Source organism: Semicossyphus pulcher, unplaced genomic scaffold, assembly GCF_022749685.1.
Source record: "Semicossyphus pulcher isolate SPU_LCO1_2020_fin unplaced genomic scaffold, fSemPul1.0.p SCAF_17, whole genome shotgun sequence".
NCBI classification, from domain to species: Eukaryota; Metazoa; Chordata; class Actinopteri; order Labriformes; family Labridae; genus Semicossyphus; species Semicossyphus pulcher.
The window spans coordinates 29,490,576-29,504,374 of record NW_027211681.1 but is presented as its reverse complement, the minus strand read 5'-3'; the positions used below and the strand labels follow the sequence as shown (position 1 = coordinate 29,504,374).

General features: G+C 44.5%; 1 protein-coding gene across 1 annotated transcript; it reads right to left on the bottom strand.

The window, feature by feature from the left end:
- Positions 1 to 229: 229 nt before the first annotated feature.
- Positions 230 to 12,629, bottom strand: tmem178a (transmembrane protein 178a). Its single transcript, XM_069666753.1, has 4 exons — positions 12,075 to 12,629; positions 5,358 to 5,471; positions 4,471 to 4,608; positions 230 to 3,331 (listed from the first exon to the last, which is right to left on the bottom strand). Exons 1-4 carry the CDS (start codon positions 12,604 to 12,606, stop codon positions 3,090 to 3,092), a joined length of 1,026 nt encoding a protein of 341 aa, XP_069522854.1. The 5' UTR covers positions 12,607 to 12,629; the 3' UTR covers positions 230 to 3,089.
- Positions 12,630 to 13,799: the final 1,170 nt, after the last annotated feature.

Genomic DNA, 13,799 nt, shown 5'->3' with positions numbered 1-13,799 from the left:
GGGATATAACACCTCTGTTTCACGTCATCTTTAATTGAAACACATGGAGGCAGAATGGCAGGGTGAACTAACTCTGGGTGACAAGATGAGTGACATCAGATGAAAGATCAAATCCTAAAACCTGACAGACAAATGTCAGATCAATTTCATGCTTAATCAGATTAGCATTAAAACAGTGTCCCAGAGATACACAGTGATAATAACACATAACACATATTTAATACTTTATTTATCATATATTTAATCATTTATATATACGAAACAAATATGAATAAATCTTTAAAACACTGCAGAGAGTCTGACGATGTTTACATTGTTTATTTACAGCTGAACATCAGCAGACTGAAGAGATGCTGTGAACGTCCAGCAGAGGGCAGCACAGGGTTTCAGAGGGTACAGGAGGGTGATGGGGCATCAGACATTACATGAGGGGTATTAAAGGTTTTATTATAATAATACTGCAGAGCAGGGGTATTATATGGAAGGTGGGAATCAAAGGGTTTGTAAAGTGTAACATGGTACCATGGGATATGATGGGCTATCAAACAGTACAGAGGGGATATCACAGGGAATCAGGAGGTTTCAGCAGTCTTACCAGGAATTTCTATTATTAGGTTTAACAGGGTATCAGGAGAGGTATGAAAGGGTATCAGGGGCTATTATAGGATATAAGAAGTTTTTTGGGGGGGTTGGGCCTTCTAGCTGTTAGGTGACAGAGCTAACCACTGCACAACCGTGCAGCCCGGCATCAGAACCAAGAAGAGGATATTAGTTTTTATTAGAGTATTGAGGAGAGTGAGAGAGAGCATGGGGTGGGTATGATGGGGTATCAGAGGGTACACAGGGCAGTATCATAGAGCAGTGGTTCCCAACCTTTTTTCCTTGGAGCCCCCCTGCTTGTATCTAAGAAAGACTGTGCCCCCCAGCCCATATACACATACACCGAAACAATAAAGATATTAATTCAAAATCTTTATTGGCAAAACTTAACACCAATCAGCCGATAGTTCGCAGAGGTGTGGCCTACAGAGTAGCTGCTATATTTGAATGAGGACAAAAATATATATACTGTATATTTTTTAAATAGTTTAAACAGACTTTTGATGATCAAGTAAGGTTTTTTAATGATTTTATTTAACATATGCAAATCTAATCTTTACAGTCTCAGTGCAGACAAAGCCTCGCGCACCCCCAGCGTTCTTTGGCGTCCCTAAGGGGGGCCCAGACCCCAGGTTGGGAACCACTGTCTTAGGCTATCAGGAGGCCAACACTCGAGGCTAATGGGGCTTCAGAAAATAAACTTGGGGTACAAAAGGGTATTGGAGAGTACAGAAGGGGTATGAAGGGGTATCAAAGGGGGATGTAAGATGAAGGGTTTAAGGGGGTATCAAGGAGGATCAGAGGGTATTAGAGTTGTGTGATAGGGTTCATTTTGTTTCAGAGGTTTTAGATGATTGAATCAAAAATACCAGAAGAACAAACGTTCAGTCCATCTTCAGCCTGTTCTGTTAGCAGGGGGTATAGGAAACACATAGGAGGGTATCAGGGGGTATCAGAAACACATGGGAGGGTATCAGGGGTTATAGAAAACACTTGGAAGGGGGCCACGGGGTATAGGAAACACATGGGAGGGTATCAGGGGGTATAGTAAACACATGGGAGGGTATCAGGGTGTATCAGAAACACATGGGAGGGTATCAGAAACACATTAAAAGGGTATCAGGGGGTATAGGAAACACATTAAAAGGGTATCAGGGGGTATAGGAAACACATGGGAGGGTATCAGAAACACATTAAAAGGGTATCAGGGGGTATCAGAAACACATGGGAGGGTATAAAGGTACAGATGTGACATCGGGCCTGCTGCAGTTAGTGACTCTGAGCTGAAGATGACTGAACTGTTCTTCTGAACTATGACGACTACGTTTGATAAATAACAAAGCACCAAGCAGCAGCATTTAGTCAGTTAAATACTCATCAGATTACACACCTGGATACACCTGTTCATACCTGTGAAGAAGAACATGCTCCTCTGATCTCTTATTGGATCAGGTCCAGTGATTGTTCTTGGTTTGAGTAAAGGGACTCAGATGTTCCACATGTTCTCAGTCTGTGGCTCAGCTCGCAGGCTGATGGCTGAAGTTTAACGTCTTTACGTAACACCGATTCAGTTCAATCAAATGTTCTTAGGTCAGGTAAAAAACACTTGATATTCACACCTGTGTGAGCCGAGTGTGTTTGTGTGAACTCTGTGATCAAACCGTCAACACAAACTCAAACATCTTAAAGTACTGACGACAATGTTAATGTTTTCATTCATATTTTAGAGTGTTTTTAAAGTGTTTTTTACAGTGCAGACGGGCTGAGCTCTGAGGATTCTTTACAGTGAAACTACGTCGACTTGATTTACAGAAGAATCCTGAAAACAGACAGAAGGTGAGTTTGTGTTCCTGATGAGCTTCAGGTTTGACGGGTTTCTGACGGGTGTTTGAGTCGAGTCTGAGCCCAGTCTGAACTCTTCCTCACTGCTCTCCTTAGACCCCCTCGTCCTTCTCCTCCTCCTCCCGCCTCCAAGAGTTCAACATGTCAGAAACATGTCATTAACTGTCTCCTCTGTTTCAGGACAGATGCTGACGCTGAGTGAAATAATATAACATTTTAACTGTTTGAGTAAACCAGCAGTGACATCATCATTTAAGCTAACAAAGACCAAAGCTAGCATAGCATAGCGTACCTTCAGTCTCTACAGTCTGTCTGAGTGTCAGGATCCCACAGTTTTCACATCACTGTGACATCACTTTGACATAACTCAGCTGAGTCACACTTTAAGATCAATAATATAAGAATAAAGAGAAGGAAGAGACGAGGACCTGATTTCTGCAGGTCTCAGTCTGACTCGGACTCGACTGTTCACTTAGTGTGTGTGTCTGTGTGTGCGTGTGTGTGTGTGTGTGTATGTGTTGTTACATTAATGTCCACAAACCCCGCCGCTCATCCGTCCAGAACCGGGTCACATTAACGCGGTGCAAGTGGTTCAACAAACATGTCCGAGGTTTCTCTGGCTCTGCCTCCTCAGTTTGATTGACAGCTCAGACGGAGGACTCGCGGGCCGTTTTGGACCTCAGTGCTCCGCCCCGGCTCAGGAAGGGGAAGGTGGTGCCAAGGCAGCCAGCGGCCACTGTCAGACCCAGACTGGCCCAGGCGCAACAGATGGACCAGCCGTACCCATGATCCACGTCAGAGGGCAGGCCGTAGATAAAGGGCGGGTTCCTGGAGAGGTCGTAGGTCACACTGGCTGCATACGTACACAAAGAGATGGTGCAGAAGATCCCTACAGAGACCACAGACGGGTTAGAGCTCTGTACTTGATTAGCTGTTAGCGGTTAGCGAGGTAACTTGAGGTTAGTTTCGAGGATGGGCTACAGTGTGTTTGCACATAGAAGGAGTGTGACTCTCAATGTGCAGACACACAAATACACATACTACAGTTAAAACAAGTTAGACAAAGGCAACATACACACTTAAACACTAAAAACTAAAACTACTATATACAGACCTATGAATACATATTATACAATTATATACTTACATTATTTAAAAACACAACAGCCCTTTTAGAGGAGACAGGGCAAAGATGCTGAGATAAATGTGGCCGTTGTATACAGGAGGTAGATGGTATTTACAGAGAATGTGGATTGGCCTTTGATGTAGTGATAATGTAGACATCAAAAGAGGGTGAACAATAATAATAAATAACATGTTTCCCATCACAGTGGGCTTTTGTATAACTGTATCAGGTTATTACACATGAACTGTCCCTGACTCTGCTGCTCATCAGAGTGACAGCCTGTGTCTGGAGGTCCTGGCGTACACGGTAACGTCTGGAGGGGAGGAGTTTAAAGAGTGATCTGCACTTTTTCACTTCTTTTTTTTAAAAGATTATTTGTTTGGCTTTTTGCCGACGAGCTGACGAGAGACAGCCTCAGAGAGGTGAGAGAGGGGAGTAGAGAGTGGGGGATGACATGCACCAAATGATCGGCAGACCGGGAGCCGAACTTTTTCCCTCTTGATCAGGTACATCACCATGGTAACTTATGCTGCACATCTGACATAACCTGGTGCTATTAGAAACTTTGTTTAGTGAGTTTTATATGAGAGATACTTGTTCATGATTGTGATTGGTCAGATGAGACAGACTCCGCCCAGCTCATCAGGAACTTGATCTGTGATGACTGACAGAGGTGATCACCTGGATCATGTGACCTAATACAGGTGTTTGACTCAGGCGAATGGAGACAAGGAGATGGGGAGGTGAGGGGGCAAGGAGACAAGGAGGTGAGGGGGTAAGGAGAAGGGGAGGTGAGGGGGCAAGGAGACGGGGAGGTGAGGAGGAAAAGAGGGGAGGAGATACGGAGGCAAGGAGACTCAGAGTAGAGAAATGAGACCCGCCCACAGTCTCAGGTGAGTTACCTGCCATGAGGAAGAGCAGGCCGGAGACGTGCTGCGTCAGACTCTCCTCCCAAAAGAATCCCACTGACGCCACGATGCTCCCACACAGCAGCACGGCCGCCGCCATGCCCAGGAAGCCCGCCGTGATGCGCCGCAGGTCTGACACACACACACACACACACACACACATTTATATTACACACACATACACACATATATATATTACACACACACACATTTATATTACACACATACACAAATTTATATTACACACGCACACACACACACACATATATATATTACACACACACACATTTATATTACACACGCACACACACACACATTTATATTACACACACATTTATATTATACACACACACACACACACACACACACACACATATCATTAATGAGGTAAACACAGCGAGTGTTGCCATCGTTACCACCTTCTGCTCACCCCCCCCCCCCCTGTTACATCATACTGTCACTGTGTGTTTCCATGGCAACCAGTGACAAGAAGTGAGGATGACTAGAAGCAGAACACACATGACATACACCATCAATAATCTATAATCAGCCATCTACCGGGGGGGGTCACCTGTCTGACACACAGGGACAGACAACCTTTCACGCTCACACCTACGGTCAGAGTCACCAGTGAACCTAACGAGCATGTCTTTGGACTGTGGGAGGAAGCCGGAGCACCCGGAGGGAACCCACGCATGCACGGGGAGAACATGCAGACTCCACACAGAAAGGCCCACTACGTCTGAACCGGGACTCAAACCAGGGACCTGACAGCTGTGAGGCAACAGTGCTAACCACTGCACCACAGTACCGCCCTGATCTATAATGTCAAATCTATAATTTGCTTAATAAGACTGATTCATGTGTGTGTGTGTGCTCACGCAGCAGGTGCCACTCGTCCTGTTGGATCGTCCTGGTCAGGTTCAGAGGGATGTTCCTCAATCTGATTGGCTGAGAGAAGTGATACTTCACAGCTGTGCAGCGGTCTGCTATGCCTGCAGAGAAAGACAGGTGAGACAGGTGAGACGGGAGATCCAGGTGCACTCTGGGAGTTGTAGTCTGTACACCTGTATTATCAGGCTGAAATAATAAAACAGCAGCTCAGTGAACTGAAACTCGTCCTGACTGTTAGAAGCTCAGGGTATTTCACATCATGTGACCTGTTTACTTGTCCACACTGTTTACCTGTCCACACTTTGTTTACCTGTCAATACTGTGTTTCCCTGTCCACACCGTGTTTACCTGTCCATGGGGCAGCTGTGGCTCAGTGGTAGAGTCGGTCGTCTTTCAATCGGAAGGGCAGAGATTCGATCCCCAGCTCCCTCAGGCTACATGTCGAAGTGTCCTTGGGCAAAGACACTGAACCCCAAACTGCCCCTGGTTATGACGGGTATGAATGTGATGACTGATTGACAGTTGGGCACATTACGTAGCAGCCTCTGCCATCAGTGTGTGAATGGGTGAATGTGACATGTAGTGTAAAAGCAGCTTTGAGTGGTCGCAAAGACTAGAAAAGACCCTAAGTACAGTCCATTGCATTCCATACCGTGTTTACCTGTCCACAATGTGTTTACCTGAGGCTTGTGCTACAAAGTGAGTTCAACATACCCAGGTTATCTTTAGTTATCTTCAGTAACCTTGACAAAGGAGATCATGCTAAGCGGTCACATGACACTGAGAGAGCACCATATACTGACAATATAAACACGTGTGTGTTACGTTACATTTATATGTTGCAGATTTATAACAGACTTATTCTCTCAGCCTCAGCCGCATCAAACAGACTTACAGAGCTAATACAATTAAAGGGTCTATATGTAACTTTCAGAAAATCCTCATTCCTAGCGACACGGTCGACCGTTAAGTGAACTGCAGTCAACCTTCTTGTAAACACTCGCGCGGATACTTGTGCGCATGAACGAGCATCCGGGGTTTTTGCTGAAGACACACGGAACTGAGCATGCTCAGTCTCAGAACTCATCGGCTCTGTTTACTTTTCACTGACGAGACGTGTTCATTGACCGGCATCATGTTGTCCAAGATCAACACTGTTTGTCATAATACCTCAGTTAGTATCATGTTAGGTGGCCAAGTTATTTGTCAAGCTAGACTGACACTGACATACACACTCGGATAGTATTTTGAATCAGAATCAGTTTTATTGGCCAAGTATGTGGTCACATACAAGGAATTTGACTCTGTGTTTTCTTTTCTTTTCTTGGTAGTCATAACGTTAGCGAGCATGCTAAGGTTAGCCAACTAGCTCTAACATAAATACACGGCATGACTCTGGCATTGTGCTTTGTAACCAAATGGCAAATTACGCTGGCGAACCAGCAAATCATCACAAGCATCAGCGAACATCAGCCAGGCGGGGCGGGGCAGCTGCAGAGAGCTGGGATGAAGCACTTGTGCTGTGAGAGAAAAAACGCTGCACCAGGGGAAAGAACGCTGCACGCAGGTTTTGTTTCTATGATAACAATAAGTTGTGGGTCTGTTTTGATCCCCAAAGCAGTCGAAGGTCTCCATGATTCACATGCACTGCCGATGTTGACTCTAGTTTTCCCCCTGACGTCGGTCACTTCCTGTTAAGTCAGACGGCTTCACTAGATCAAACTTTGTTTTTGTTTTTTTTCTTGTGTATAGTTTGTGTTGGTGTTGTTGTGGGTGCTGTCGTTTGTTGCCATCCATCTCCATTTCACAGTTTGCGTTGTCTCTTGTTGCACACTGTTGACTGTAGTGGTGCAGAATGAGCTCTCGGCAGAGGTACTCGCTCGGGCACAGATACGTCACATCCTCTTGTTTCCCAGAAAAACCGTCCCGAGTGCTTTAAAATAAGCCCACAGGTTGTTAGGGCCGATGGAGGAAGTTGGGGAAGGTCTCAATTGATCAGTTCCTCTACTATCCCTTCACACATTGGCAATAAAAAATGATATTTAATTGATGAATATATGTAAAATGTTACATATAACCCCTTTAATATAAAATCACAGTTTAAAGCGGCTTAAAGTTTACTTTCATATCTTATAAGTCCATCAGTCACCAGGCTTCAGTGCTGTGATCAGTCTCTGTTGTAGATATATATCAGTGGAGCTCAGTGAATATCTTTCATAAATATATTTCATATAATCAGATGTTAAAGATTCGGCGAGATTCAATACAAAGTCAATGCAATGCAAGTAGACGCAAATTTGCGTTGGACAGCGCAAATGACCGTGGCGCGAATAATCACAACGCAAATTCACGTGAGTTGAAACTTCCTCGGCGAATTCGCGTCATGTGGTATAGTGAAAGCCTATCAACATCAAGATTCTCCTGGCGCCGTTGGTAACCATGGAGATAAGCCCCACTTCCTCTCCTCCATTCCGTAAGCGAAGGGCGAATATTCGCCTGTTATTTAAAGAGAATTTTGATCCGGCAGTCAAACTTGCGCGAGTAACGCAAGGCGAATATTCGCTTCGCGTTCGGTGTGAATGCACAGTTAGAAGTTAGCCACCTTCGTAGTACTGAAAACCTGGAATTAACCCTGAAGTTTCCTGTGATCTGATGTGTGGTCTGTCATCAGGCTAAAACTAGTCTGAAACCAGGCAAAAACCAGGCCTAAAACCAGGCTACAACCAGGCTACACCAGGCTGAAACCAGGCTAAAACCAAGCTAAAACCAGCTACACCTAGCTTAAACAAGGCTAAAACCAAGCTGAAACCAGTCTGTAACCAGGCCTAAAACCAGGCAACAGCAAGCTGAAACCAGTCTGAAACCAGGCTAAAACCAGGCTACACCAAGCTGAAACCAGTCTGAAACCAGGCTAAAACCAGTCTGAAACCAGGCTAAAACCAGGCTAAACCAGGCTGCACCAGGCCACAACAAGTCTGAAACAAGGCTAAAACCAAGCTGAAACCATGCTAAAACCAGTTTGAAACCATGCTAAAACCAATCTGAAACCAGGCTACACCAGGCTACACCAGGCTGAAACCAGGCTAAAACCAAGCTAAAACCAGCTACACCTAGCTTAAACAAGGCTAAAACCAAGCTGAAACCAGTCTGTAACCAGGCCTAAAACCAGGCAACAGCAAGCTGAAACCAGTCTGAAACCAGGCTAAAACCAGGCTACACCAAGCTGAAACCAGTCTGAAACCAGGCTAAACCAGGCTGCACCAGGCCACAACAAGTCTGAAACAAGGCTAAAACCAAGCTGAAACCATGCTAAAACCAAGCTGAAACCATGCTAAAACCAGTTTGAAACCATGCTAAAACCAGTCTGAAACCAGGCTACACCAGGCTAAAACCAAGCCAAAAACCAGCTTAAAACCAGGCTAAAACCAAGCTGAAACCAGGCTACACCAGTCCAAAACTAGTCTGAAACCAGGCTACACCTGGCTAAAACTAAGCTGAAATCATGCTAAATCAAGCGTAAAACCAGTTTGAAACCAGGCTAAAACAAGCCTAAAGCCAGCCTAAAACCATTCTAATACCAGCCTAAAACCAGTTTGAAACCAGGCTAAAACAAGCCTAAAGCCAGCCTAAAACCATTCTAATACCAGCCTAAAACCAGGCTACATCAGGCTAAAATCAGGCTACACCAGGCTGAAACCAGGCTAAACCAGGCTACACCAGGCCAAAACTAGTCTGAAAACAGGATAAAACCAGTCTGAAACCAGACCAAAACCAAGCCGAAACCAGGCTAAAATCAGGCTACACCAGGCTAAAACCAGGCTGTACCAGGCTCAAACCAATGTAAAACCAGACCTAAAACCACCCGAAAACCAGGGCAAAACCAGGCTTAAACCAGGCTGAAACCACTCTAAAACTAGTCTGAAACCAGCGTAAAACAAGTCCTAAAACCAGGCTAAAACCAGCGTAACACCAGGCTAAATCCAGTCTGAGAGCAGTCTGAAACCATTCTGAAACCAGGCTAAAAGTAGCCTGAAACAAGGCTAAAATTAGCACAAAACCAGGCTAATCAAAGCTAAAGCCAGTCTGAAACCAGGCTAAAATCAAGCTGAAACTAGGCTAAAACCAGTCTGAAACCAGGCTAAAACAAGCCTAAAGCCAGCCTAAAACCATTCTAATACCAGCCTAAAACCAGGCTACATCAGGCTAAAATCAGGCTACACCAGGCTGAAACCAGGCTAAACCAGGCTACACCAGGCCAAAACTAGTCTGAAAACAGGATAAAACCAGTCTGAAACCAGACTAAAACCAAGCCGAAACCAGGCTAAAATCAGGCTACACCAGGCTAAAACCAGGCTGTACCAGGGTCAAACCAATGTAAAACCAGACCTAAAACCAGCCGAAAACCAGGGCAAAACCAGGCTTAAACCAGGCTGAAACCACTCTAAAACTAGTCTGAAACCAGCGTAAAACAAGTCCTAAAACCAGGCTAAAACCAGCGTAACACCAGGCTAAATCCAGTCTGAGAGCAGTTTGAAACCATTCTGAAACCAGGCTAAAAGTAGCCTGAAACAAGGCTAAAATTAGCACAAAACCAGGCTAATCAAAGCTAAAGCCAGTCTGAAACCAGGCTAAAATCAAGCTGAAACTAGGCTAAAACCAGTCTGAAACCAGGCTAAAACAAGCCTAAAGCCAGCCTAAAACCATTCTAATACCAGCCTAAAACCAGTTTGAAACCAGGCTAAAACAAGCCTAAAGCCAGCCTAAAACCATTCTAATACCAGCCTAAAACCAGGCTACATCAGGCTAAAATCAGGCTACACCAGGCTGAAACCAGGCTAAACCAGGCTACACCAGGCCAAAACTAGTCTGAAAACAGGATAAAACCAGTCTGAAACCAGACTAAAACCAAGCCGAAACCAGGCTAAAATCAGGCTACACCAGGCTAAAACCAGGCTGTACCAGGCTCAAACCAATGTAAAACCAGACCTAAAACCACCCGAAAACCAGGGCAAAACCAGGCTTAAACCAGGCTGAAACCACTCTAAAACTAGTCTGAAACCAGCGTAAAACAAGTCCTAAAACCAGGCTAAAACCAGCGTAACACCAGGCTAAATCCAGTCTGAGAGCAGTCTGAAACCATTCTGAAACCAGGCTAAAAGTAGCCTGAAACAAGGCTAAAATTAGCACAAAACCAGGCTAATCAAAGCTAAAGCCAGTCTGAAACCAGGCTAAAATCAAGCTGAAACTAGGCTAAAACCAGTCTGAAACCAGGCTACACCAGGCTAAAACCAAGCCTAAAACCATCTTAAAGCCAGGCTAAAACCAGTCTGAAACCAGGCCTAAAACAAGACTAAAGCCATCCTAATACCAGGATAAAACCATCCTAATACCAGGCTAAAACCAGCCTGACAGCAGTCTGAAACCAGGCTAAGATCAGGCTACATCAGGTTAAAACCAGTCTAATAACCGGGGGCAATAACCGGGGGCTAAAACCAGGCCTGAACCAGGCAGAAATTATTCTGGAACCAGGCCTAAAACCAGTTTGAAACCAGGCCTAAAACCAGGATAAAATCAGTTTGAAACCAGGCCTAAAGCCAGGCTACATCAGGCTAAAACCATTCTGAGACCAGGCTAAAACCAGTTTGAAACCAGGCATAAAACCAGTTTATAACCAGGCATAAAACCAGTTTATAACCAGGCATAAAACCAGTCTGAAACCAGGCCTAAAGTCAGGCTACATCAGGTTAAAACTAGGCTAAAATAAACCAAAACCCATCCTAATACCAACCGAAAACCAGGCCTAAAACCAGGTTAAAACCAGTCTGAAAGCAGGCTAAAACCAGTTTGAAACCAGGCCTAAAATCAGTTTGAAACCAGTCCAACAGCCAATCTTAGACCAGTATGTATATGTGCAGTGTGTATATGTGTAGTGTGTATGAGTGCAGTATGTATTTGTGCAGTGTGTGTATTTATGCAGTGTGTATGTGCAGTGTGTATGTGTAGTGTGAATGTGTAGTGTGAATGAGTGCAGTATGCGTATTTGTGCAGTGTGTGTGTATGTGTGCAGTGTGTGTATTTGTGCAGTATAAGTATGTGCAGTAAGGGTGTGTACATGTGCAGTGTTTCTTTGTACAGTGTGTATATGTACAGTGTTTTTGCAGTGTGTGTGTGCAGTGTGTACACTATTTCTAATCTAAACATGTGTGTACGTGCAGTGTTTATGCAGTGTGTATATGTGCAGTGTGAGTGTGTGCAGTGTGTATATAATTACTAATATACACGAGTGTGTATGTACAGGGAGTCTGATCTCTGTCAGTAAGCTGCAGCTTCATTAATACATTAATGTTGTTATTATAAAATGTATACATGGTGTGTGTGTGTGTGTGTGTGTGTGTGTGTGAGCGTGATGGATGATGTGATGTCCATTATGACAATAGTACTGGTGTTCTAATATAAGAATGAGCAGAGACCTGCTCTGTTTGTGTCTTGATGATTTGGAGATAAATAAAGTGATTGATGATAAAAAAGTATTTGAACAGTATTTGTGTATATGGACTTATATGTAGTATAGTATACACGGAACATGTTGATGTCCTGGTCCATTGGTAGCACTGATGTTATATATACTATACTGTCCGTGTACAGATACATTACAGTATAGAAATGCAGTATATGCAGTATAAATACACAGTGTGTGTACTGACCGCGGTCGATGAGCTTGTCGATGTCCGGGTCCAGTCTCTTGAAGTAGCACTTCCTCCACAGGCCGGAGTGGGTGGAGAACAGCGGCCTGCCGCACTCGGTCTCCAGGATGCCCATCCCCAGGATGGCCCGCCAGTTCTCCAGCAGCTCCTCCTCCCTGCTGCCCACATGAACCGGCTTCATCAGCGCTACGTCCCGCTGCCTGGCCCCGCCGCTGCCGGTGTCCACCAGCGGCAGGTGGTAGATGGGCATCTCCCGGTTCTTCTGGTCGTTGGAGTCGGACCCGGTCCGGTCGCAGTTGTCCTTGTGTCTACGTGTGTCGGTCTCGTACCAGTGGTCGGTGGAGATGGCGGTGACCAGCAGCAGCAGGGACAGCACGCTGAGTGTGAGGCTCACCGCGGACACCGTCACCGTCACCGGCCGGGCTCTCTCCATGGCCGGGACATGAACCGAGCCGCTCCCGGAGCAGGTCCCGGTCCCGTTTCCGGTCTCGGTGTTCTCTGGGTTTCCGCCGCTGTTTCCGTTACTGGGCATCTTCTGCTGCCATCCTCGCGCTCGTCAGCCGTTTCCCGGTTGCTCCCGAGAGCGCGTTGTCATGCCGACTGACGGACCGTCAGAGCTGTGTCAAGGTGACAGCAAGAAACGCACCTGAGCACCGGAAGTCCCCGAGACAGCCTTCAAAATAAAACTGTTTAACATTCAGGAATAATGATTTGAGGTGTGAAGGAGTCCAGACCTGCTGATTGACTCGAAAAAGAACATGTCAATAATGTCAAAAACACTTTATTTTCAGCTCAACATGAAGAAAACACACTACATAAAGAATCAGACGTTTCATAAATTGTTCATATTTGACTGTTTCCACAGAAACAAAAACTAAAAGATTGTTTAAGTTTTAAAAACAAAGTTTAACAAACTGAAGAAAAACTGTTTCAGAGTTTGTAACCAAACTTCTGCCTGGAGAAAAATACGGATCGGTGTGTCCTCCACAATCATGAGTTGAGACTGGTGAGACCACCTGACCAGGTGAACACATGAACATGTTCTTTAATACTGCTGCTCACCTTGCCCAGGCCTTGAAAGTCCTTGAACAGATGTTTTGTGTCATCCATCAGTCTGTGAAGTCTGAACTAGTTTCTCTCTCTATGTCATGATTGTGGATACTGTCATGGTTGCCATGGAAACAACAAGTGACATACTCACATTATTAACAAGTAGACATGCTGCAGTCTAAGCATGTGACACATCAAACACATTCACGCCGTTCATCACTCAGTCTTATTTTGATACAAGACACCGGAAGTGCTGGTGTGACGTCACGGTGGGTGACTTTATGGTGACGAGCCTCCTCAGTGAGCTGGGTGTGGACTCTCTCTCTCCCTGTGTCTGTCTGTCTGTCTGTCTGTCTCTCTCTGCCTCTGCACAAACCACTGACAACAACAACTATAATTATTATCATCATCATTACTATTATTATTATTATATACACGTATACGTAAACATATATAAACATGTATAAACATGTATAAACATATAAACATGTATAAAAATGTATATACTATATAAACATGTATAAACATATATAAACATGTATAAACTATATAAACATAAATAAACTATATAAACATGTATAAAAATGTATATACATATAAACATATATAAAAATGTATAAACATATGAACATATATAAACATGTATAAACATATATAAACATATATAAACATGTA